Genomic DNA, 24,408 nt, shown 5'->3' with positions numbered 1-24,408 from the left:
AGTAAAAATTTGGACAAATTTTCCTTATATGTAGTCGTGAATATTTTCGACTTTTTGCTATAATTTTCGTTTAAATAATCGTAAATTAATGAAGATTACCGAGATTATAAGTATTGTTACACTGAATCGATAGTTGTACAATGAATAATCGAATTTTCGATAAATTGAGGTATTTCTGATAAGTAAAAATTAACAGTTACTATTATAATCAACTTCAAAATCATAAAGTCAAGTAAAAAACATTAAATCTAACCTAATCATATACAGTATAACTGAAATTAACTGACATTATTACACGGAATATTTCAATTATTCTCGGAAACGTTGCTGTAACTGTTTTAAACATATTACAAAGTCCTTGTTATAACAGTACCCGTACGTAAGAAAGTAAGTTAAGGTAACACGTAATAACGTTTCGGTACGTGCGAAAACGCTCCACAAAAGACCTTCTTGTAAGCGTGGGGGTCATCCCAATTTTAGTGTCAGCAAGGCAAACAACATAAAACAAAAAGAAATGCTTCACCCGAAGACATTATCTTAGAACGAGTGTCGTGTCGCTGAAACGTTTATACCGTGATACCCTAGTGTTTCAATCACGATTTCTTCCATAACAGCGAGTTGGTGCATTGATAGTTGAACTGTAAACAAACAACAAAAAGATTAACGGAAAAATGTGCACTGAGAAGGAACCCAGGTGAGTTAAGATCTACGTCGGTCATATGGTTTCTTATTAATTGCATTTAACATTAGATATGCTTAGTACAATCTTAATCAATCAAATTAAAATAAATCTGAACCACTTAAGCTAAAGCAAATTCGTGTGGTTTGGTTAGCTTCAATGTTCTGATTTCCTGCGTGTTACCCAATAGCTGTAGTGCTTCCACCTTGCTATGATTTAGCAAACTTAAACCACAGCTTCAAACTTAACATGAAATCTTGGATCACTTCGTGTATCCATTTGATTTCGAGGTCAATGTGCAGCTATCGTTGATCGCTATTTGTAGTTTTTCTACAATCTTAGACCTCATCTGCCTCGATAACTGTGTCCTCGGCAAATATTCCATGTACTGTTTCTTTTGATGTTGGGATATCAGCAGTATAAAGCAGATACAGGAGTGGTCCCAAGACACGACCCTGTGGAACTCCAGCCAAAATAGGTTTAAGTGTTGCAGTCAACAGCAATTCTACGATAGCAGATTGCTCATTTTACGGATTAATCTCAAATTTCATACCCCGTCAAAAGCTTGTGAGACAACCAGGAATATTGCAGGGCAGTAGTTCATTCTTCGAATATCTTTTACCGCTGTTACTCCGTGAACTTGGTCGATAGGTGATTTCAAAATCCAAACTCGAAATCTGGTATTTCTATAAGTTGTCTAAAACGTTTTTTCAGCGTTCAAAACAGCAGTTTCTCAAGTGATCTCTTTAAATGAGTAAAAGTATTTACACATAATCACATCATATCTCTCCATACAAACAGCTTCACGTAAGTACTTATAAAATATTTCTTGCTAACTGTTTTACCCAGAGTCCCACTATGTTTCGACCACAGCGTCATGGTGGTAACCAACCTTTTGTAAAAAAAAATTTTAATTTGTAAGAAATTTGAAATATCTTTCTCTTAAACACTATATACATATATATATATATATATATATATATATATATATATATATATATATATATATATATATATATATATATATATATTAAGCTGCAACAACTCTCTGGGTGAAATCCAATTCTTCAATCAATCTTCATTACCCTACTTCTAATTCGAAAGAATCCAACTGCTTGGCTTTGAACTTGTTTATCGCTTAAGTAATAATTTATTTCATCATTTTTTCCTGTCACATCTACGAAATGCTATTAGTATCTAAAATAAGACGGATTTGTACTTGTACACCTATTATGTATCCTTCAGTAGAGTGTTACCTAATGACACTCAGATGTAAACATGTTATATACTGTAAACAAAAAAATTTCTGAGCTATAATGATTTACAAGATTAAAGACTGCAGTGTTGGCCAAAACATATATGGCCTTATACATGTATTTGCGATTAAACCAAACATATGAACAACTAATTTTATGAAATTTTACATGAAAATTCACCCAGGGATTGATTGCCAACTATGACAAGTTACAATAAAGAATAATGTAGAAAAATACTTTCTGTTTTTTCATAATAATCATTTGCTCAGACAAAAGTTTTCCATTGGCTGGGAAATTTCGATGGGTCCACTATATAGGCTGGATCTTGCTCCACCAAAAAATGATAAAAGACCAACAACAAAAATGGTAATCACTATACGATTTGTTAGTGTTTGAACACTATACCCGTACTAAAGTAACATTTAATTGACAATATTTTAATTTAATCTCAAATATCACACTTAAAAACCATTGTATCGTTTTTTTCAGTATGGATGATGATGGAGAAATGAAATGTGAAACCTACAGTATTTACAAGCCTCTAGAATTCAAGAAACCATTACACAAAAGTACTACGTATCGCAAAATATTAGCACAGGTAATTATTGTTATTTATTTATTAGTTTTACTATATTTTTCTTACTGTGCTTCCAACATTCAAAAATGCATCAGGATTATTCCCATTTTATATTATATCAGAGACTTATAAAGTACATTTAAGAAATACATAACTTGTTTTATTAAATTATTTTCAGATTTTCTTGACTAGTGCTGTAATGATGACGTCAGCCAGCTGTGGGATGCCAGTTGGTTATTCGGCTGTTCTACTACCTCAGTTAAAAACGGCAAATAATTCCATGCAAATTGATGACGAGATGGGATCTTGGATAGGTAACATATTTAAATTCAATTAAATATTAAAATTAAAGGCCAAAATCCGCAAAAATCGGGGTAAATTAAGTATATAACTTATAAATCAGTTGCTAAGAAATACAGTTGGTTTATAACTGACATATTTCTTATAAATGTTCCAATAATAACAGTATATCATTATAACAGGCACTAATTATGTCCCATATGTTAATAGTTATAGATTTTATGGAAATTTAACACAGATTTTCGTATTTCTCGCCCTTAAATACATGTATTTTCAGAGTTTTATCTTTATCCGAGAGATAAAAAAAAATTTGGCATTTCTCCATACAGTCACTTCCGTTGAAATAATCACAAATTGATAATTATTACAGGAATTATGAAGAATTTTACGCTGAATCGAGCAGTGGTGTAACAATTTTCATAGGGTCTTTAGTTTTTGAGTTATACAATGAAAAGTGTAATCTTAGAAGATGAGTTGATTTCTGTTTATGTCGTATATCTTAAAAACTGTAAGTCTTACAGTCATTTAACATGGATTTTCATTTCTTTCATCCCAAAACACATATATTCTGGGAGTATTATCTTGATCTGAAAGTTACAAAATTTTGGTACTTTTTCCATATATACAGTCGTGAAAATTTGCGATTTTTGGCCATTTTCAGGTATTTTAATGCCATTTTTGTTCTAATAATCACAGGTTAATTAAAATTACAGGGATTGTAAAGAATTTTACGGCGAATCGAATGGTTGTATAATCATTTTTATATGGCCCTTATTTTTTATGTTATTCTAATGAAAAGTGTAATCTTAGAAAATGAGTGGATTTCAGTTTACGTCGTATATCTTAATAATTGTAAGTTTTACAGTAATTTAATATGGATTTTCGTTTCTTTCAACCCAAAATACATATATTTTGAAAGTTTTATCTTGATCTGAGTCGTAAAAAAAATTGGAACTTTTTCCATATACATAGTCGTGAAAATTTGCGTTTTTTGGCCATTTTCAAATTTTTTTCCGTCACTTCCGTTGAAATAATCACAAATTGATGAAAATTACAGGAATTATAAAGAATTTTACGCTGAATCGAGTAGTGGTGCAATGATTTTCATAGGGCCTTTAGTTTTTGAGTTATACAATGAAAAGTGTAATCTTAGAAAATGAGTGGATTTCAGTTTACGTCGTATATCTTAATAATTGTAAGTTTTACAGTAATTTAATATGGATTTTCTTTGTTTCTTTTAACCCAAAATACATATATTTTAAAAGTTTTATCTTGATCTGAGTAGCAAAAAAAATTGGAACTTTTTCCATATACATAGTCGTGAAAATTTGCGTTTTTTGGCCATTTTCAAATTTTTTTCCGTCACTTCCGTTGAAATAATCACAAATTGATGAAAATTACAGGAATTATAAAGAATTTTACACTGAATCGAGTAATGGTGCAATGATTTTCATAGGGCCTTTAGTTTTTGAGTTATACAATGAAAAGTGTAATCTTAGAAGATGAGTTGATTTCTGTTTATGTCGTATATCTTAAAAACTGTTAGTCTTACAGTAATTTACTATGGATTTTCGTTTTTTTTTCATCCCAAATACATATATTGGGAGTATTATCTTGATCTGAGGGTTAAATATTTTTGGCACATTTTCCATACAGTCGTGAAAATTTGCGATTTTTGCCATGTTCGATATTTTTTCTGTCACGTCCAATCAAAAAATTGTAAGTTAATGAAAATTGCAGGAGTTATAGAGAATTTTACGCTGAATGGAATGGTGATATAATAATTCTTATACTACATTTAATTTTTAATGTACATAATGAAATAAGCATTTTTAGAAATTGAATGTATTTCTATTTACGTATGTATATATATATAAATATATATATATATATATATATATATATATATATATATATATATATATATATATATATATATATATATATATATATATATCGAGAGTTATTCAAAATATAAAAATGTTTCTTCTTTCAACAACAACTTTCAGTTTTTTAACTTAAACTTTAAAATATATAGTAGCAATGAAAATAATTTGTTAAATACTAAACAAAACTTTGTTCTAAAAAATAGATATGGTCATATAGATAGGGAATAATGCAGCATTAACTGCAATATACAGAACGATATATTTTATAGATTCGGCCACAAAGAAAACCATACACCAACAAAGATAACGCCTTAGACGGCGACATAAAAGAATAATGTGCGTAAAATAGTGTGAGCTTATCAAGCTCTAAAAAGCTCTACGGCAACTTAAAAAGACATTTTACGGGAATCGGTCGCGATCAAATCAGGACCAGATAAAATACGATAACGCAAAAAAAATGTCTCCGAATATAGTATAGAAACCATCGAAACTGCATACATGACGATTGGTTGACTTGTTTTTTGTTTATTGACGTTAGAAATTACACTAGTTTTGTGATTATTATTGTTTATTTATAATAAACATCACCGCATTACCCTCATCAGCTTTTTATAGATCATATTTAAAAGTATAGATAGCACTGCATGTAGTAACAGATTCTAAAAAAAATAATTTAAATATATATTTAGTTAAGGGATAACAAGCGAAACACAATAGTGGTAAAATAGATGCCTATTCTAATTTCCTTCATTCAATGAAATTCCATTCTAAATCAATTACATTCTAATGCATTCATTCAATGAAAATGTTGTTTCTACATTCGTAGATGACACTGTTATTCTAGTCATGAAGATAGAGAACAACACTGTCAGTCCCGTATAGATATACAGCCAAATATATTGGCCTTTTTTGATGTTAACCTCAGGTCAGGAAGTCATATATTTTTTAAAAAATTGAAAAACTGGGATATTCAACACTGTCAGTGTATAATAAGCTTTTGCTTTACCAACGAGTTTAGAAAGTCCAATGTGGTGTTATCGTTTTCAACTCTAGGGTTGTATCGAGCAAAGCAATAAAATTATCAGACAAAGATTCCAAAACATGATACTGCGAAGTATTCTTGATATTCCATATTCGTAACGACAATCTGCATAAGAATCTGAAGATAGAAACTTTCAATAACGTTATTAAGGACTATACCCAAAGACTAACAACATTAAAAACAGTGGCATAGAGGTAAAGTAGAATAAGCGTAATAAATTGTCTTTCAAAAAGTACATGGCACACATTTTACAGCAGCTATTCACTATAATTAGTATTTTTTCCTTAATATCCCCATATTTCAGACCCAAACTTAATTAACCTTCGATAGATGTACTTCCACTGGTGTACAACACACATAAGCTTAAAACACGATTAGTTGAAAGGGTTTTTGTCTCTTCAACCTTCGAGTAAGACTACTCAAGTTGTTGTAGTACATCGTTGTTTTTCGCAAACCATTTATTTTATTCGCTGATCAGTGATAGTTTAGACTTTTGTTGTATATATATCAGTAGGTCCAAAATGGCTTCAAAACGTGTTTATTATTAATATTAATATAATTTGTTTTTTTTTTATTACTCTTCGTGAGTCCACAATCTGCCCTATTGGCAATAAGTATTTCTTTTGTTTATATTATATATACATGGCATGTAGAAAATCACTTCATTAAGCAATCTTCTGTATAAAATATTATCTTAATTAATTAGTCTTATTCTAATGCTTATTCTAAACTCTACATATGTCCAGTAATCTGATCAGGTGGTGTTAAACGTTTTAGTCTACGCACTTCACTATCACGTCGCATATTTAGCTGATTAGCGAGTACATTGGGATGCACTGACACTCTTTCGAAGTACTTCACACAAACACGTTGGATTACACTCGTTATAGGTTCTAGAGGAATATCGCGTTGTATCACTTTATTTGAAATATAGTACGGAGCATCAACAATGGCACGCAACACCTTATTTTGGAACCGTTGAATGATGGATATATTAGATTTGCTAGCGGTACCCCATAGTTGAATTCCATATGTCCAAATGGGCTTGAGTATAGACTCATACAGCAATACCTTGTTATCTAATGATAACTTGGATTTGCGCCCAATTTGATATAATTTTAGTCCCAGTTGTTTCCGTTTAGAGAGTATGTGCTTCTTCCAGGTTAGGCGTCGATCTAAATGCATACCAAGATATTTAACATGCTCTGCTTGGGGGAGTTGGCGATGATTGATATGCACTGGTGGACATGTTCTTCTACGCAGGGTAAACGTTATATGCGTGGATTTTGATTCATTGGCTTTAATGCGCCATGTCTTCAACCATAATTGTATTTGCTCCAGGTGGGTAATTTGTTATAAAGTAACAATTTGTATCGTCACCCATGCAGTCGCCATCGTTTTGAGGTATATACGAAGCTCTGCTCATTTTTCATTCTCAAATATTGGTGAATATATACCAAGGAAAGTAGTTATTGAGTTTGAAAAGGAATTGGTCATCATGAATTATTCTACTGCCAATAGATACAGTGATTGAAGCAGACAATTTTTTAAAAAAAGTCCATAATTGATCAATTGGAAAGGACTTGTTTCCTATCAGGACAACTCAGCAAAATTTGAGATGGTTTACTTAGGATGTTTTGATGCATCCGCCGGACATATAGTCCAGACTTTGCTCCGTTTAACTATCTAAATCTAGTTTTTAGATAAGGCCCCTGAGAATCATTTACTTCGGTTTTTAGTCGAGACGTTCCGCAGTAACGCAATTATGACTTTGGCAGAAAAAAAACAAAAGCTCGCCGATCAAAACGACACGTATATTGAATGCTGTTTTTTCTTTACTTTTTCAATCAAAAACGCACTTGTTTACCTCAGGTTCAAAAAAAAAACGCATGAAGGAAACACTTGCTGATTAAATTAGAGCTATTCCATCTAACACACAATAATGAAAACGATGAAAAACAAAATCATCCAATTTTAACCGCCAGCTTATGACTATTTCCCTATATAAAAACGATAAATCGTAATAACAGTCTTCGAAGGCAGATCTTGACCTAGGAATTAGATACTAACAACAATAGCAAGCTGAAAATCTCAGACGATATGCGGGTGAATGACCTGTTAACGACTCTAATGCAAATTGATGCCGTGTTATGCCGAATATATAGTGTGCCAAGCTGGATGCTCAAAGAACAGTAATATAAACGCTGTTTCTGAAAGGATGAGGCAATCCAGATTACACGGAGGACTCATTCTAAAATAATTGGCCCTTCGAGCTGAACTGATTCTTATTTCATTTGCGAATAACACACAGAATACTATAATCTATATAATAAAACAGTAAACTCACGTCATCTAACTTTTAGTTCAATTTGGCATAAAAACATTCTAATCTAAATAAAATCATGAAACCGAATTGTTATAAAATATAATTTATTTTAATGTTATAGAACATCTAACGCATACATTATCAAAATACTTACACTAAAATTCATTAAACAGTTACAATAGTTTAGGTTAAAATTGTTTTATTATATTTACATTGAACGGTATTCTAAACCACCTATGGTATCCACCAGAGGTCTGATCTAACTAATTAACAATAGTACATCCTAGAAACATACTTTACTTTGATTTGAGGGCATATTAATCTTGTTAGGTTTAGTTCTTGTGTCCTACGTTGCTGTGTTTCCTTGTCAAGTCATTCTGAGATCACTGTATGTCTCCAGAGTTGCTTTTGTTACTACGTCTGTAATATTTTCTTGATAAAATTAGATTTCATCACTATATTCTACCTAATGCATTTGCCATATCTGCAAGACAGTTAGTATTCATTATATTATAGTATATTCAAAAATAATTACAAACATATCTATCCACATAAATCTTTCACAGTCTAAAATAAAATTTTCCACAATTATACTATATTAATGATATACTCACCATTAGTTTGTGTCCCCTCTCATCACCATGCCTTAATAATTGTCAGTTGAATCGTAATCCCACATCCAGAAAGTTTCATTCAGTCATTGTCCCTTTTTAAATCGCTTTTTAAGCCAATAACTAAGCTGTTAATTTCCAATCTAACACTAGTTCACAATACCACCATTTAGCAATTTCTTCTTCTGTATCTGATCCAAACCTAAGTTCATCCAAACCGAAGGATGTTATTTTAGACAATTCTTGTTTCCACATGTCCAAACAGTTCTTGCTTGTATATTTTTCTCGACCTGCATGTCTATTCTAGTAATCCTTTGCCACATTCCATAACAACTCAATTTGATTGAATATGTAGTGACAGGGAAGAAGACGTCGCACTCTATGGCCCTAATGTTCAGCCATCTGATCTACTGTGTATCTTTCTTCGGATCTATTTCTAAAAGAGTAATAAATAATTACATAAAACACAATTAAACAATTGGAAATAATTCCTCTCTTTGGCATGTTATCTCCAAAACTTATTTGTTGAAATCTATTCCACCAATATGTCCATAACAACAACTGAGAGAGTTCATTCTAGTCCTTTTTTCTGTTTGTTCTGTTGCTTTGGTTTTAAAACAACTGATTTTCAAACCAGAGCAAAAATGTATGGTTCATATCTCTATGGTGGTCCCTCTTGGGCTTGGAAAGCAATAACTCTGCTCAAGGAATAAAACCATTCTTGTTTCTAGTATAAAAAAACAGAACATATGTGCAATGAATTATTAAAAACCTTTATGATTAAAGAAACCTAACCAATTGTTATTCTAACTCTTATATTTTTCCATCAACTTTTGTTGTCTTTATACTATTTTATTAGCTTTTTGGCAAGGGTGGCCTAATGCTCTATTTTGAAATAACTTCTATATTTTATATATACATAAATTGAAATAATAAATCTTCTTTAATCCTTTCCCCCTCTAGCGCATTTAATTAGTAAGAAGTGTTAAGTTAATATCATTAAAATAACTGTAGATAAAAATTCGTTTTATCAAATAAGTTTGATACATTCTCACTTTTCTTCATATTCATCATCAAGAATATGTGATCATTGTATCGTGATTGTTTTCATATATTATCTATTTAAAATGATTTAATTTGGAATCAGATACGCTTCCTTGACACATTTTGATCCTCCTTGACATTTGGAGCTATATACAGTATTACAATACCTCTTCTCCTACTACCATTGAAATATTTAACCTTAACATATTTATTAGTACACGTCTATTTAATATAGTAGTACTCAAAGTCACGCTGATCAATAAACGGTTCTGGTTCTTCGAATTTCATGTTTACTTGAAGAGACTAGATCTCACAAATAGTTTTTTAATACAGATCTTTCATTTCAATCCTTTGAAATATTTTGTCGGGGTGAAAATTAGAACCATCCTATCGGCCTTATCTCAGTCTCTAATAAAATAATGTTTATACATGTCACTGCTGTGTAGTATATAATAACACTTTATTATGTACTGACAATTATAATATTCTTCCCAACTAGCCAATACATTTTCCTATATTTCAATTCCAGTTCTTTTCTTTTGTTTTTTATATGTTTTTTCCAGAGAAGTTTTGCATCAAGATTCATTCCGAAATATTTAGCGTTGTTGCTATATAGAATGATAGTATTATTTAATGTTTTTGGTGCTTGTACGATCTGATTGTAGGCGGACTGCACATGCACATATTTACTTTCGTTAATTTTTATTTTCCAAGCTTGTGTCCAATTATTTATATTGTCACTTGCCTGTGCATAATTGCCTGTTATAATTTCCTTGAGGCTTCTTCACTATTGTCTCCGACAGCTATAATCGCAGTATCAGCAGCAACTGTAGCCATCGTAATATTCTCCATATATCGTATATCACAAGTGTAGAGTAGATAAAGCATTGGCCTCAGTACACTTCCTTGTGGTGCACCTGCTTTCGCTTCTTTTATTATAGTGTAGCCTTCTTCTTGTTTGACTCGAAACATTCTGGTTGTAATGTACGATTTTAGTAGTTCGGTGTGTTGTTTTGGTAAACTTCAATAACATATTATATATATGATTATATCATGATTGTTGTCATATATTATCTATTTAAAATGATTTTATTTGGAGCCAGATTCGCTTCCTTGACACATTTTGATCCTCCTTAACGTTTGGAACTATATACAGTATTACAATACCTCCTCTCCTACTACCATTGAAATATTTAACCTTAATTTAATTAATTTTTTCTTCGAACTTCTTGTTTACTTGCAGAGACTAGAACTCACGAATAGTTCTTCATTACAAAATCCTTTGAAATATTTTTTCGGGGTGAAAATTAGAACCACGTCTTGAAATATCTGAAATAAAAATCATCAGAATTAACCGACAGTTGCTCCCAAGAAAAAAAAAGAGCAATTCATACTCTAAATTTAGGTAGAATTAAATTTTCCCAAGCACTTTCACTCAACAATTTGAAAACTTCAATAACATATTATATATATGATTATATCATGATTGTTGTCATATATTATCTATTTAAAATGATTTTATTTGGAATCAGATTCGCTTCCTTGACACATTTTGATCCTCCTTAACGTTTGGAACTATATACAGTATTACAATACCTCCTCTCCTACTACCATTGAAATATTTAACCTTAATTTAATTAATTTCTTCTTCGAACTTGTTGTTTACTTGCAGAGACTAGAACTCACGAATAGTTCTTCATTACAAAATCCTTTGAAATATTTTTTCGGGGTGAAAATTAGAAGCACGTCTTGAAATATGTGAAATAAAAATCATCAGAATTAACCGACAGTTGCGCCCAAGAAAAAAAAAGAGCAATTGATACTCTAAATTTAGGTAGAATTAATCTTCCAAGCACTTTCAATAACATATTATATTCAATATGATATTATATATATGATTATATCATGATTGTTGTCATATATTATCTATTTAAAATGATTTTATTTGGAATCAGATTCGCTTCCTTGACACATTTTGATCCTCCTTAACGTTTGGAACTATATACAGTATTACAATACCTCCTCTCCTACTACCATTGAAATATTTAACCTTAATTTAATTAATAACACCATCTGATCTGATTACTGGACATATGCAGACTTTAAAATAACCTTTAGAATAAGACTAATTAATTAAGATAATATTTTATACAGAAGATTGCTTAATGAAGTGATTTTCTACATGCCATGTATATATAATATAAACAGAAGAAATACTTATTGCCAATAGGGCAGATTGTGGACTCACGAAGAGTAATAAAAAAAATTTATTAATTTCTTCTTCGAACTTTTTGTTTACTTGCAGAGACTAGAACTCACGAACAGTTTTTCATTACAAAATCCTTTGAAATATTTTTTCGGGGTGAAAATTAGAACCACGTCTTGAAATATGCGAAATAAAAATCATCAGAATTAACCGACAGTTGCGCCCAAGAAAAAAAAACAGCAATTGATACTTTAAATTTAGGTAGAATTAAATTTTCCCAAGCACTTTCACTCAACAATTTGAAAACTTCAATAACATATTATATATATGATTATATCATGATTGTTGTCATATATTATCTATTTAAAATGATTTTATTTGGAATCAGATTCGCTTCCTTGACACATTTTGATCCTCCTTAACGTTTGGAACTATATACAGTATTACAATACCTCCTCTCCTACTACCATTGAAATATTTAACCTTAATTTAATTAATAACACCATCTGATCTGATTACTGGACATATGCAGACTTTAGAATAACCCTTAGAATAAGACTAATTAATTAAGATAATATTTTATACAGAAGATTGCTTAATGAAGTGATTTTCTACATGCCATGTATATATAATATAAACAGAAGAAATACTTATTGCCAATAGGGCAGATTGTGGACTCACAAAGAGTAATAAAAAAAAATTAATTAATTTCTTCTTCGAACTTCTTGTTTACTTGCAGAGACTAGAACTCACGAATAGTTCTTCATAACAAATTCCTTTGAAATATTTTTTCGGGGTGAAAATTAGAAGCACGTCTTGAAATATGTGAAATAAAAATCATCAGAATTAACCGACAGTTGCGCCCAAGAAAAAAAAACAGCAATTCTTACTCTAAATTTAGGTAGAATTAAATTTTCCCAAGCACTTTCACTCAACAATTTGAAAACTTCAATAACATATTATATATATGATTATATCATGATTGTTGTCATATATTATCTATTTAAAATGATTTTATTTGGAATCAGATTCGCTTCCTTGACACATTTTGATCCTCCTTAACGTTTGGAACTATATACAGTATTACAATACCTCCTCTCCTACTACCATTGAAATATTTAACCTTAATTTAATTAATAACACCATCTGATCTGATTACTGGACATATGCAGACTTTAGAATAACCTTTAGAATAAGACTAATTAATTAAGATAATATTTTATACAGAAGATTGCTTAATGAAGTGATTTTCTACATGCCATGTATATATAATATAGACAGAAGAAATACTTATTGCCAATAGGGCAGATTGTGGACTCACGAAGAGTAATAAAAAAAATTAATTAATTTCTTCTTCGTACTTCTTGTTTAGTTGCAGAGACTAGAACTCACAAATAGTTCTTCATTACAAAATCCTTTGAAATATTTTTTCGGGGTGAAAATTAGAAGCACGTCTTGAAATATGTGAAATAAAAATCATCAGAATTAGCCGACAGTTGCGCCCAAGAAAAAAAAAGAGCAATTCATACTCTAAATTTACCGTCTCGAACTGAATCAGACAATTGTTTTTCAAGCAATTCAACAGTGTCATGTGTAAGGTCGAGGTCGAACGGAATTGCATCTGGGTCATCATGGTTGCAGTCATGCTCCGCACAATTCAATCAAACAATATCGTTTTGTGACCGCGTTACTTAATTTTTAGGCTCCATTCAAAACGTAGCGTACCGAATACGAATCGATACCGATTTAATCGTTTAAGAAATTCAATAATTGTCTTGGTTCTCGCGTCAATTAGTTTTTTAAAGCAACAAGTATGTGATTTTATCATTTGATACATACGTCATTTTGTTCTAGTGACATTTACTTCACAAGTTAAGTCACTCCAAAATAACAATGTTATCGATTTATAATTTTTTTAAATATCAAGTTTTGTGCCTAAGAAAAACCGTTGAAAGTCATCGTTTGCTGATGAAGACTTACTGAAAGAAAGACAGAAAAACACTAAAAAATGATTTGTTATCAATTTTAACTCAATAGAACTTGTCAAAAATCAACAGGATCTTATGGATTTTACTCAGTGATTAAAAAGTAATCATCTCAGCTCGAGGAACCCATTATTTTAAAATATCTTTTGTTTCTCTGTATCTTCTGTACCTCTGCGATGATGATTTATTCGATAAGTTGGCAGAATTGTATTGGAAATATAATGCCAACATCTAGTAGTCACCAGTCGTTCAATATATGGAAGCACCATCACAGATTTCTGATGATTATTATGAAATGAAAACGTATCAAACTTGATTTTTTTATTTAGAGTCCTTTTAATGGTATTAACAAAACTTCTTACCAGTAGAATGCGTCAGAGCGGAAGATATTTTATTTCAATTTATGCATAAATAAAATATATAAGTTATTTGAGAATAGACCACTAGACAACCCTTGTCAAGACGCTTATAAAAAGAGTGCAAAGATACAAAAATGGAAAAAGGTAAATGCTTAGATATTTTTAATCGAAATATTTTTTAATAATTCATTGCAGATATGTTCTGTTCTTCATACTAGAAAGAATAATGTTTTTATTTCCTGAGCAGAGTTAGTGCTTTCCAAGCCCAAGAATGGAGAAACCACCATGGAGAAATGAACCATGAAAGTTTTTCTCTGCAAGGATGAGAATTTTTTTTAAATATCGATATTTGTGCCTAAAAATATGTATATGCGACACGCATTACTTTTCTTGTACCGTCACAAGAAAAAAGCCCATTGAAAGTCATCGTTTGCTGGTGAAGACTTACTGTAAGCATGCTCGGACCATAAGGACATGTCAAGAGTGGTTTCGACAATACAAATGTGGCGATTTCAACGTTTAAGACAAAGAACGGCCTGGTAAGCCGGAAACGTTTGAAGATGCGAGATTGCAGGAGTTATCAGATGAAGACCAAACACAAACTCAAGAACAATTGGTAGAAAAGTTGAATGTGAGCAATTTGTGAACAATAACAAGCGATGGGAAAGGTCTAAAAGATTGGAAGATGGAAGAAAATCTTCAGTAAATTCTTGCTACAAATGTACGATAAATAGGCATTTCTGCATCTCAATAGTGAAGATTTTTTTAAATTATTTAATTATTCCATTGTTACTAGTCGTTTCCGACAAACCTACAATTTGTCTTAATGTATATAATTAGGAGGGCCCATCGGCCATATCTCAGTCTCCAATGAAATAATGTTTACACATGTCACTAATGTGTACTATATAATAGCAATTTATTATGTCCTGATAATTGCGATTTTCTTCCAATCAGCCAGTACATTTTCCTATATATCAATTCCAGTTCTTTTCTTTTCTTCTTTATACGTTCCTTCCAGCAAAGTGTTGCATCAAGATTCATTCCGAGATATTTAGCGTTGTTGCTAAATGGAATGATGGTATTATTTAATGTTATTGGTACTTGCACGGTTTGATTGTAGGTGAGTGTACATGTGCACATGCACAGATTTACTTTCATTAATTTTTATTTTCCAAGCTTGTGTCCAATTATTTATATTGTCACTTGCCTGTTGTAATTTTCGTGAGGCTTCTTCACTACTGTCTCCGACAGCTATAATCGCAGGATCATCAGCAAATGTAGCCATCATATCATTAATATTTGTGGTATAACACAAGTGAAGAGTAGATAAAGCATTGGCTCCAGTATACTTCCTTGTGGTACACCTGCTTTAGCTTCTTTTATTTTAGAGTAAGCTTCTTCTTGTTTATCTCTAAATATTCTGGCTGTAATGTATGATATTAGTAGTTTGGTGTCTTGTTTTGGTAACATTTTCTGTAGTTTATGAACAAGGCCTTCATACCAAACCTTAGAAAGCTTGTGCTACATTTAAGAATATAGATGAGCATACTTTTTTACTATCGTAGGCTTTTTCAATAACATCTGTTATTCTGTGGACCTAGTCAATTGTTGAATGCTTGTTAATAAAACCAAACTGGTGTGTTGGTATTAGGTTTATCCTTTCTATGAAATAGTAAAGAGTGATGAAAGTAATTAGAATCCGAAAATATCAAAAGATGTAGGAAGATCCCATATCTTCAGAATATATACAATTATACTTTTTATTTCGTAGGACATGAAGATGGAGATCTCATGTTACTCAGGTAACTTAAAATAACACTTTAAACATACATGGATAGTTCCATCATCAAACTTATCCCCATGTGACCAGAATTTATTGCAAAAATCACAACACATCCATATAAACATATAATTGATCCAAAACACCGTAAATGCTTTGTTTTCTCTACACCCATTTATTGTCTCCTTCAATAAGTGGCCCAAGCTTATAAAAAAAAGAACAGTTTTTTGATATTTTCATATGAAATAAAATAACTGAAAAACAGTAAAACGTACTATATAGTCTGGAACTAAACAAAAAAAAACCTGCGAAAACTCACAGTTCCATTACAGTTTTGTTGAGGTAACATTATGTATTAAGAAAAATAGAACCGGATGACAATGCCGTATAACGGTTTATAACAAATCGCTTGCAACTGAAGTAAAAACGGTCACATCAATCTTTCTAAAGTGCTCACTGCTACACAATAAAACAAAAAGCTTTTTATTTCACACGTCAAGGAAAATGGCGATCCTAATGCCGGCGACAGAAATAGACCGGTTCGTTTTTTTCTTCCTCTTTTAACGAAATAAATAACACATATTGTCGAACAAGTTTAAATAAGAACAATGACACAAAAAATTGATTATGTTGTTACACAAGGGGTGGACAAAATAATATGAACACCTGACGTATACGCAACATTTACTGTGAAAATATTTGTAATTATTCGCGGAAAAATATCTGAATAGTTTCCACCTGAATGTTATGTTAATTGTTAAAATTGGTTGATTTAAATGCTATCCCATTCTTGTACCAAAACATCCATCAAAAGCCTCAATGGTATTGGAGATGGAATAACATTTCGGTTATATTAAGATCTGACTATAGAATAATATATAGAGTATTAGCTTAATACATATAATTTCTGAAATGTTTTGAGTGGTGTTGACAGAAAGGCGCTGAGAACGCCATTTCGCTAAATTTTATTGGTTAATTCAAATTACCAACACAAACAGCCATTAAGACAATATTTCATTAGCAAGGCATTTGGAATAAAATGTGTTACACTCAATGAAAGGGGTTCGCCCTTCAGAAAAAACTCACGGGTTACCCTAAAATAACCTATTTTTAGTCGGGTGAATATAGATGGACTTTTTCTTGGTATGTCCTCTATATATGATCATTCACAGTAATTTATTTTGATATTTTTTACAGTTCCGATGTATGAACATTTAGGAATTTATACCAAAATAAAAAAATCACCATTAGTCCTACCTGCAAGGTAATCAGCACGCTCAGAAGACATCCGGTCTTACCCAGCCTGGTTACTGGCGTGGCTGGGATGGATATTCCTTGTCGGATTTTCCACTGTTGCCTATAAAGATATTTCGAACAGAATTCGAACCCGCGACTATCGCAACAGCGGGAGGACCGTCCTATCGCCTTAACCACCGCGCCACGAAGCCGGATTTCCTTTAATTTAAATAAGCCTTTGCCCCTCTTCCCCGAAAAAAAGGGGAACGAATTTAATCATGTAAATTGAGTCGTAAAATACAAAATATCCTTTTTCATTGCAGCCAGCGTTCACTCGGCCGCCACTCCCTTCGGATCCCTGCTTAGCGGCGTCCTTATGGACAGGATAGGACGCAAACTGGTCCTGCAATTAGCCTCGGTGCCTCTCGTTCTTGGATGGGTTTTAATTTCGATCTCCGAAAACCACGCCATCCTGCTACTGGGCAGGGTAATAGCAGGATTATCGTCGGGATTAAGCGCTGCAGCCGGCCAAGTACGTAAAATGATTTATATCTTTACAGTCGACAAGGAAAAACGATAATTCGGTTGAAAAATTGGAAGAATTCTATTTAGAAATTGTATTATATGCTTGCATTTATTTTTATAAGCGATTTCTATTGGCGAAAATATGAAGTATAAGTGTAAACAAATGTCAGTAGCATCTTCTGAAAATGTTTTCTGAAAGATAGGGAAAAGTCGTAGGAAATAATACAGAATATTTGTATCGATGTATATATATTTATTATCATTCACAATTTTACAATTCAACCAATCAACAATCATATACATTAACAATCTTGAAAAATATCGTTCCAAAACGCTGCTATATTAATATACAATACAATATATTGTTATTTACAAGCAAACTACGAAAAAATCATAATATATATATACATATATATATATATATATATATATATATATGTATATGTATATGTATATATATATATATATATATATATATATATATATATATATATATATATATATATATATGTATATGTATATGTATATATATATATATATATATATATATATATATATATATATATATATATATATATGTATATGTATATGTATATATATATATGAAACAGTCGAGAATATATATATATATATATATATGTATATGTATATGTATATATATATATATATATATATATATATATATTTCATATAAATCTATGTAAGCAAAAATTGGATACATTTGTGTGAAGGTCGCGGCTAGGACGATAGAGCCAGAATGCTAAAAATCAGTCGAATGAAACTAGTAGAACCAAATAGTAATTAAAAGTATACGACTGAAACAGTCGATAGTAAATAGTAACAAAATCAGTCGGACCGAAAATATCGACTGAAAACAGTCGACTGAAACAGTCACTGGTAAAAGTAAAAGAGTAAAAGGTGGTAAAAAGTGGTAAAATCAGTCGAACCAAAAATAGCGACTGAAACAGTCGAGAATCGATTTCAGTCGATAGTTCCTAACACTATCATATACATTAACAATCTTGAAAAATATTGTTCCAAAACGCAGCTATATTAATATACAATACAATATATTGTTATTTACAAGCAAACTACGAAAAAAATCATAAAACAAAGCAAAATTAGGGTACATTTGTGTGAAGGCTAGGCCGATAGAGCCAGAATGTTAAAAATCAGTCGAATGAAACTAGTAGAACCAAATAGTAATTAAAAGTATAAGACTGAAACAGTCGATAGTACATAGTATCAAAATCAGTCGGACCGAAAATATCGACTGAAAACAGTCGACTGAAACAGTCACTGGTAAAAGTAAAAGAGTAAAAGGTGGTAAAAAGTGGTAAAATCAGTCGAACCAAAAATAGCGACTGAAACAGTCGAGAATCGATTTCAGTCGATAGTTCCTAACACTATCATATACATTAACAATCTTGAAAAATATTGTTCCAAAACGCAGCTATATTAATATACAATACAATATATTGTTATTTACAAGCAAACTACGAAAAAAATCATAAAACTAAAGCAAAAATTGGGTACATTTGTGTGAAGGTCGCGGCTAGGACGATAGAGCCAGAATGTTAAAAATCAGTCGAATGAAACTAGTAGAACCAAATAGTAATTAAAAGTATACGACTGAAACAGTCGATAGTAAATAGTAACAAAATCAGTCGGACCGAAAATATCGACTGAAAACAGTCGACTGAAACAGTCACTGGTAAAAGTAAAAGAGTAAAAGGTGGTAAAAAGTAGTAAAATTAGTCGAACCAAAAATAGCGACTAAAACAGTGGAGAGTCGATTTCAGTCGATAGTTCCCAACACTAATATATATATATATATATATATATATATATATATATATATATATATATAAAGCTTGTGTACGTTTGTGCCGACACATTTTAGCAGAAAATTGCATATATGTGCTATTTATTTGAAAATTCTGACAAAACAATATTTTCTTAGGTCCTAATAGGAGAGTCCACCGAACCTAGATTAAGAGGGATGCTCTCCAGTGGCCCATTCGCCAGTTATTCGTTTGGAATCCTTCTGGTTTATGCTTTGGGTTCTCTGTTACCATGGAGGATAGTTTCAGGTACTATATAGGTACTTCTATTTGATATCAACATCACAATAATATTAAAAATATAGTTTGGATATTTCTCAAAACTCTTCCTGTAAATATTTTAAGTTGCACAATTGAACATATAAAAATATTGTTAGCAAAATTCTACAATTATTAAACTAAACCCATAACTACCACTTGCCTCTTGATTCTTTTGGTATTTGGTACAGACAGAACATGTCATTTAACTAAACAATTTATGGATATCTTAAAATAGAAATGACTGTAGTTGTAACTTTTTTTCAGGCCTGAGCACAATACTGCCATTACTGGCGATTTTCGTGTTTTTATTTCTGCCAGAGAGTCCCGTATTTTTATCCAGACAAAACAAACAAGAAGAAGCTCTCAAGGCATTACTTTGGCTTAGGGGTGGCAACGTTGCCCAGGTAAGATAAACTCGCTTTTATTATCGTGTCGAATTTTATCTATTTTTATTACAAACTAGCGACCCGCCCCGGCTTCGCACGGGTGTAATGCTGATACTAAATTAAATACACTACAGAAAAAATATGAACGTTGTATATAAAAACATAGCGGCCCGCTCCGACTTTGCACGGGCATAAAATATATATGCCTACATGATTAAAATCGATCCAGTATTTTTGGTTCATTCATTACTGCCCTTGGCCTGCACGCATTAAATTTGGAGAAAAACAATTCCTCTTCCCCTATACTTACTATGAAGATTTCCTGCTATCTTTGGAATATCTAAATTCATACAATTTTTATTACATTACACATTTTTAAACGCAAATTTTAAATTTGTAATATCTCCGAAAATATTTGTTTAATTTACATGCTGTAAGGAACCATATTGATCTATATTAATTGCACACTGTATTTAAGGTACTTAATTCGATAAGGATTAATGCCGTATTGCTTAAAATAGCTTCGTAAATAAGCCATTTTCTCACGTAAAAAGTAAACAATAAAAATGGTTAATGTGGGTTATCCCTAAAAGATAAACATATACCATCGCGGACTTTTTTGTAGACCTTTTTATGGTGTACAATACTGTAGTACATTAATTTGATCTAACTCGTAGGGTTAGGCAGCGTTTTTGTTTGCTAAATAAGCCTAAAAAAATAGGTTAATTTACGACATCCCGTTAGAAACCTCTAAAATTAGCAATGTTGCCTTAGTATAATATGCATGTATTATACATGTAAGCCTTCCTCTTGAATCACTCTATCTATTGAAAAAAACCGCATCAAAATCCGTTGTGTAGTTTTAAGGATTTAAGCACACATAGGGATATAGGGACAGAAAAGGCGACTTTGTTTTATACTATGTAGTGATTCGATATGTTACGTGCTTGTATGTATTTTGACAGCAAGGTCTATTGGTGGAAATGTGGAAAAGTGTCAATCAGAGAGTTCACAACTGATCGCAACTTGATGATTTTAGTTTTATTATATAACTCTCCTGACATGTAGAAGATCACTTCAGTAAGTGATCTACCGTACAACTTATAATCTAAATCTTATTCTAGATACTATTCTAACTTATTTTAAAGTATATCCTAACTTATTCTAAAAACTATTCTAGAGATTATTAAATCTCACTCTATGTGTCTATTAATCAGTTCTTATGGCAGATTGCGTTTGAGCCTACGCACTTCACTGTCATCGCGCACATTTCAATGTTTGGCGAATGCATTAAGATGCACTAATAGTCTTTCAGAGTACTTCGTAACACTCGTAATCACACTCGTTTTGGGTTCTATGGGGATATCGCGCTGAATCAGTTTGTTGGTACGTAATATGGGGCATCCACGATGACTCGCAACACTTTATTCTGGAACCTCTGGAGGACATCTGTGTTAGATTTGCTAGTACTACCCCCAAGTTCAATAAGTAATGGTGTCACTGCTGTATTTTTTATTATATGCACCTCACTACACAACACTATACAAGACCAGATGATTTGATTCTGTTTAGTCTGTGTCCTGTTCTAGTGATATCCAAAAGCTGCAATACATTCAATACTATTGAGAATGGAGTCTTTCCTCATTCCCCCTTGCAATCAATTCTCTTGATTTCTTAACTGACTGTGGGTACCTGAAAGTCTCGATGTAAGTAATCAGTCCTATAATATTTGGGTGAGCCCACAATACTTCTCAGAACTTTGTTGTGAAAAATGTGTATTTTTTATGTTCTCTTTTCAGAACATCCCCATAATTGAACCCCGTATGTCCATATAAGTTTCAGTATTTGCTTATATAATAGCAATTTATTATGTACTGATTATTGTGATTTTCTTCCAATTAGCCAGTACATTTTCCTATATTTCAATTCCAGTTCTTTTCTTTTCTTCTTTATATGTTCCTTCCAGCGAAGTTTTGCATCAAGATTCATTCCGAGATATTTATAGCGTTGTTGCTATATGGAATGATACTAGTTAGTTTGATGTTTTAGTGCAACCACATACTTGCACCCCATAGATCCAAATTGGTTATGTGAATGCTGAGAGGTGAGAAAATGGATCGAAGATTTGATCACTGCCAAACCATCATCGTTCTCGACACGGTCTCGCCATATTTTCAGAAGAATGGGAAAAATTTGTTGGAAAATACATTGAATAATATCTATTGTACCATTCTTTCTAAATACATTATTTTTGAGCGTGAAATATCGTCAGAATATATCCAATCGCTTAATATCTCATGTGAGATTTCAGTTTACTAACGAATACGTATTTTCAGGCAAAAGAAGAAAGCGAACATCTGCAACAACGCATCAAAATCGAAACCAACTCTCACTCCGAGAGAATCACCAGGTCGTTTACCAGACCCCACGTTCTGAAACCGCTCTTGATCATAAACGTATTCAACATACTCCAGATTCTTTCCGGCACTTACCTGGTGGTATTTTACGCGGTCGATATACTGAGCAACGTCAACGGCAAAATCATCGATTATTTCTTAGCAGCGTCGTTAACGGCCTGCGTGCGATTCGTCTTCACCATCATAGCCAGTCTACTCCTGGCTTTCCTCGGACGAAGAACCATAGCGCTGATAAGCGGCATCGGATCGACGATATCCGCTCTGGCTCTGGGTATAGTGCTCCATCAGAACTGCGAGGAATCCCAGTACTTGGTGGCGTTGTTCATCTTATTGTACGTCGCCGCCAACACCGTGGGCTTCTTCGTCCTACCGGGCGTCATGCTGGGGGAGCTCTTTCCCGCCAAGGTGCGCGGGCACGCCGGGGGCATCACCTTCATGCTCTTCAACTTCGCCCTCTTCGGCGTAGCCAAGATATTCCCGTTCGTGAAGAACCTGATCGGAATCCACGGCGTCTTCTGGATATTTGGCGCGTCCTCGTTCCTAGCCAGCCTCTTCCTGTACTTAGTGTTGCCGGAAACGAAGGGGAAGTCCCTGAGCTACATCGAGGACTACTTCCAGCAGAGCAACTTCGTGTGGTCGAAACGGGACAGGAATTGGGAGAACAAGATCCACGGCAAGGAGAACGAAAGACTGAACCAAGCTTAAAACCCATTAATTTTAACCGTAAAGATACCGCGCTAGTTTTTAAAAACAGAGATGATACTTGTAGGACAGGCAACCAGTTAAGCGAGCGAGGTAATTGTTGGGTGTATAAGTCAAGGTCGAACACAATCGAAATAATATCATGTAAGCTTCGATAACACCGCAACCTTACATACGACAAAATAATGAATTATGAATAAATAGTAATTTCGTATTTTCAGGTAAATTAAAACCATTTTTCTGAGACAATAAGATATAGAAGATCTTTCAAGACAAGTACTACAATGCCATCATGTTACATTAGGTCTAAAAATTAGTTTTGATGATTTTTTTTTATAATTTGAACCCTTATCATGAAAAATCGGTACAATGTACTTTATTCAAAATATTGTCCATCCTACTCTTCCACATCTTTCGGGTAATTTATATTGTACTCCTAGACGCAGTTGCTTTGCCAGCGATACAGTAAGGTATTCTAAACTATTATACTCTTCTATAAATTTCGCAAATTTATTGTGTTTTTTCCTGGTCTCATTGGATGTCTAACAATAAATATGAGAAAGTCTAACCTACACCTAACAATACCAACGAAAAGGTTGTTTTAAACTTTAAGAGAAATATGTTGATAAGAAGAGTATCACTCTGTGAAATCTGTGATGAGATATATTAACGTTATTTTTCATTATTACCTATCAATTATTATTTTATAATACGCCATAAATCATATAGATACGATGCCATTGTTAGAACCATTATTTTTCATGTTTTGTATAGAGATCTAAATAATTAAAAACAATATTGTTATTTATTATATTTAAATGTTCTTACGTGGACATATATATCTAGTTTATATCGATATTAATAAATATTAAAAGGAACGTTAAAGTATATGTTTAAAATGTAATTAAATTGTGATAATTTTTTAATCAATAAATAAAATATATCATTATTGCCAATTTCTTTGTGTATTTTAAAGTCTC

At 32.1% G+C, this 24,408-nt stretch overlaps 1 protein-coding gene across 1 annotated transcript; it reads left to right on the top strand.

Moving 5' to 3' along the window:
- The first annotated feature begins 478 nt into the window (after positions 1-478).
- On the top strand, positions 479-23,854 carry pippin (solute carrier family member pippin). The gene is made up of 7 exons (XM_076410563.1): positions 479-694; positions 2,425-2,533; positions 2,691-2,826; positions 17,617-17,825; positions 19,782-19,911; positions 20,188-20,327; positions 22,646-23,854. Exons 1-7 carry the CDS (start codon positions 672-674, stop codon positions 23,429-23,431), a joined length of 1,533 nt encoding a protein of 510 aa, XP_076266678.1. The 5' UTR covers positions 479-671; the 3' UTR covers positions 23,432-23,854.
- The last annotated feature ends 554 nt before the right edge of the window (positions 23,855-24,408 follow it).

This window comes from Rhynchophorus ferrugineus, unplaced genomic scaffold (genome assembly GCF_030347505.1).
Source record: "Rhynchophorus ferrugineus isolate W39M unplaced genomic scaffold, kcgeb_rfMv2 rfM7, whole genome shotgun sequence".
Classification (NCBI taxonomy): domain Eukaryota; kingdom Metazoa; phylum Arthropoda; class Insecta; order Coleoptera; family Curculionidae; genus Rhynchophorus; species Rhynchophorus ferrugineus.
This window is presented reverse-complemented; position numbering and strand designations above follow the sequence as displayed.

Coding starts and splice junctions, on each gene's coding strand:
- pippin (XM_076410563.1), top strand. CDS start 672: ATGTGCACTGAGAAGGAACCCAG. Junction 695..2,424: donor TGCACTGAGAAGGAACCCAG/GTGAGTTAAGAT, acceptor CGTTTTTTTCAG/TATGGATGATGATGGAGAAA. Junction 2,827..17,616: donor CGAGATGGGATCTTGGATAG/GTAACATATTTA, acceptor TTTTCATTGCAG/CCAGCGTTCACTCGGCCGCC.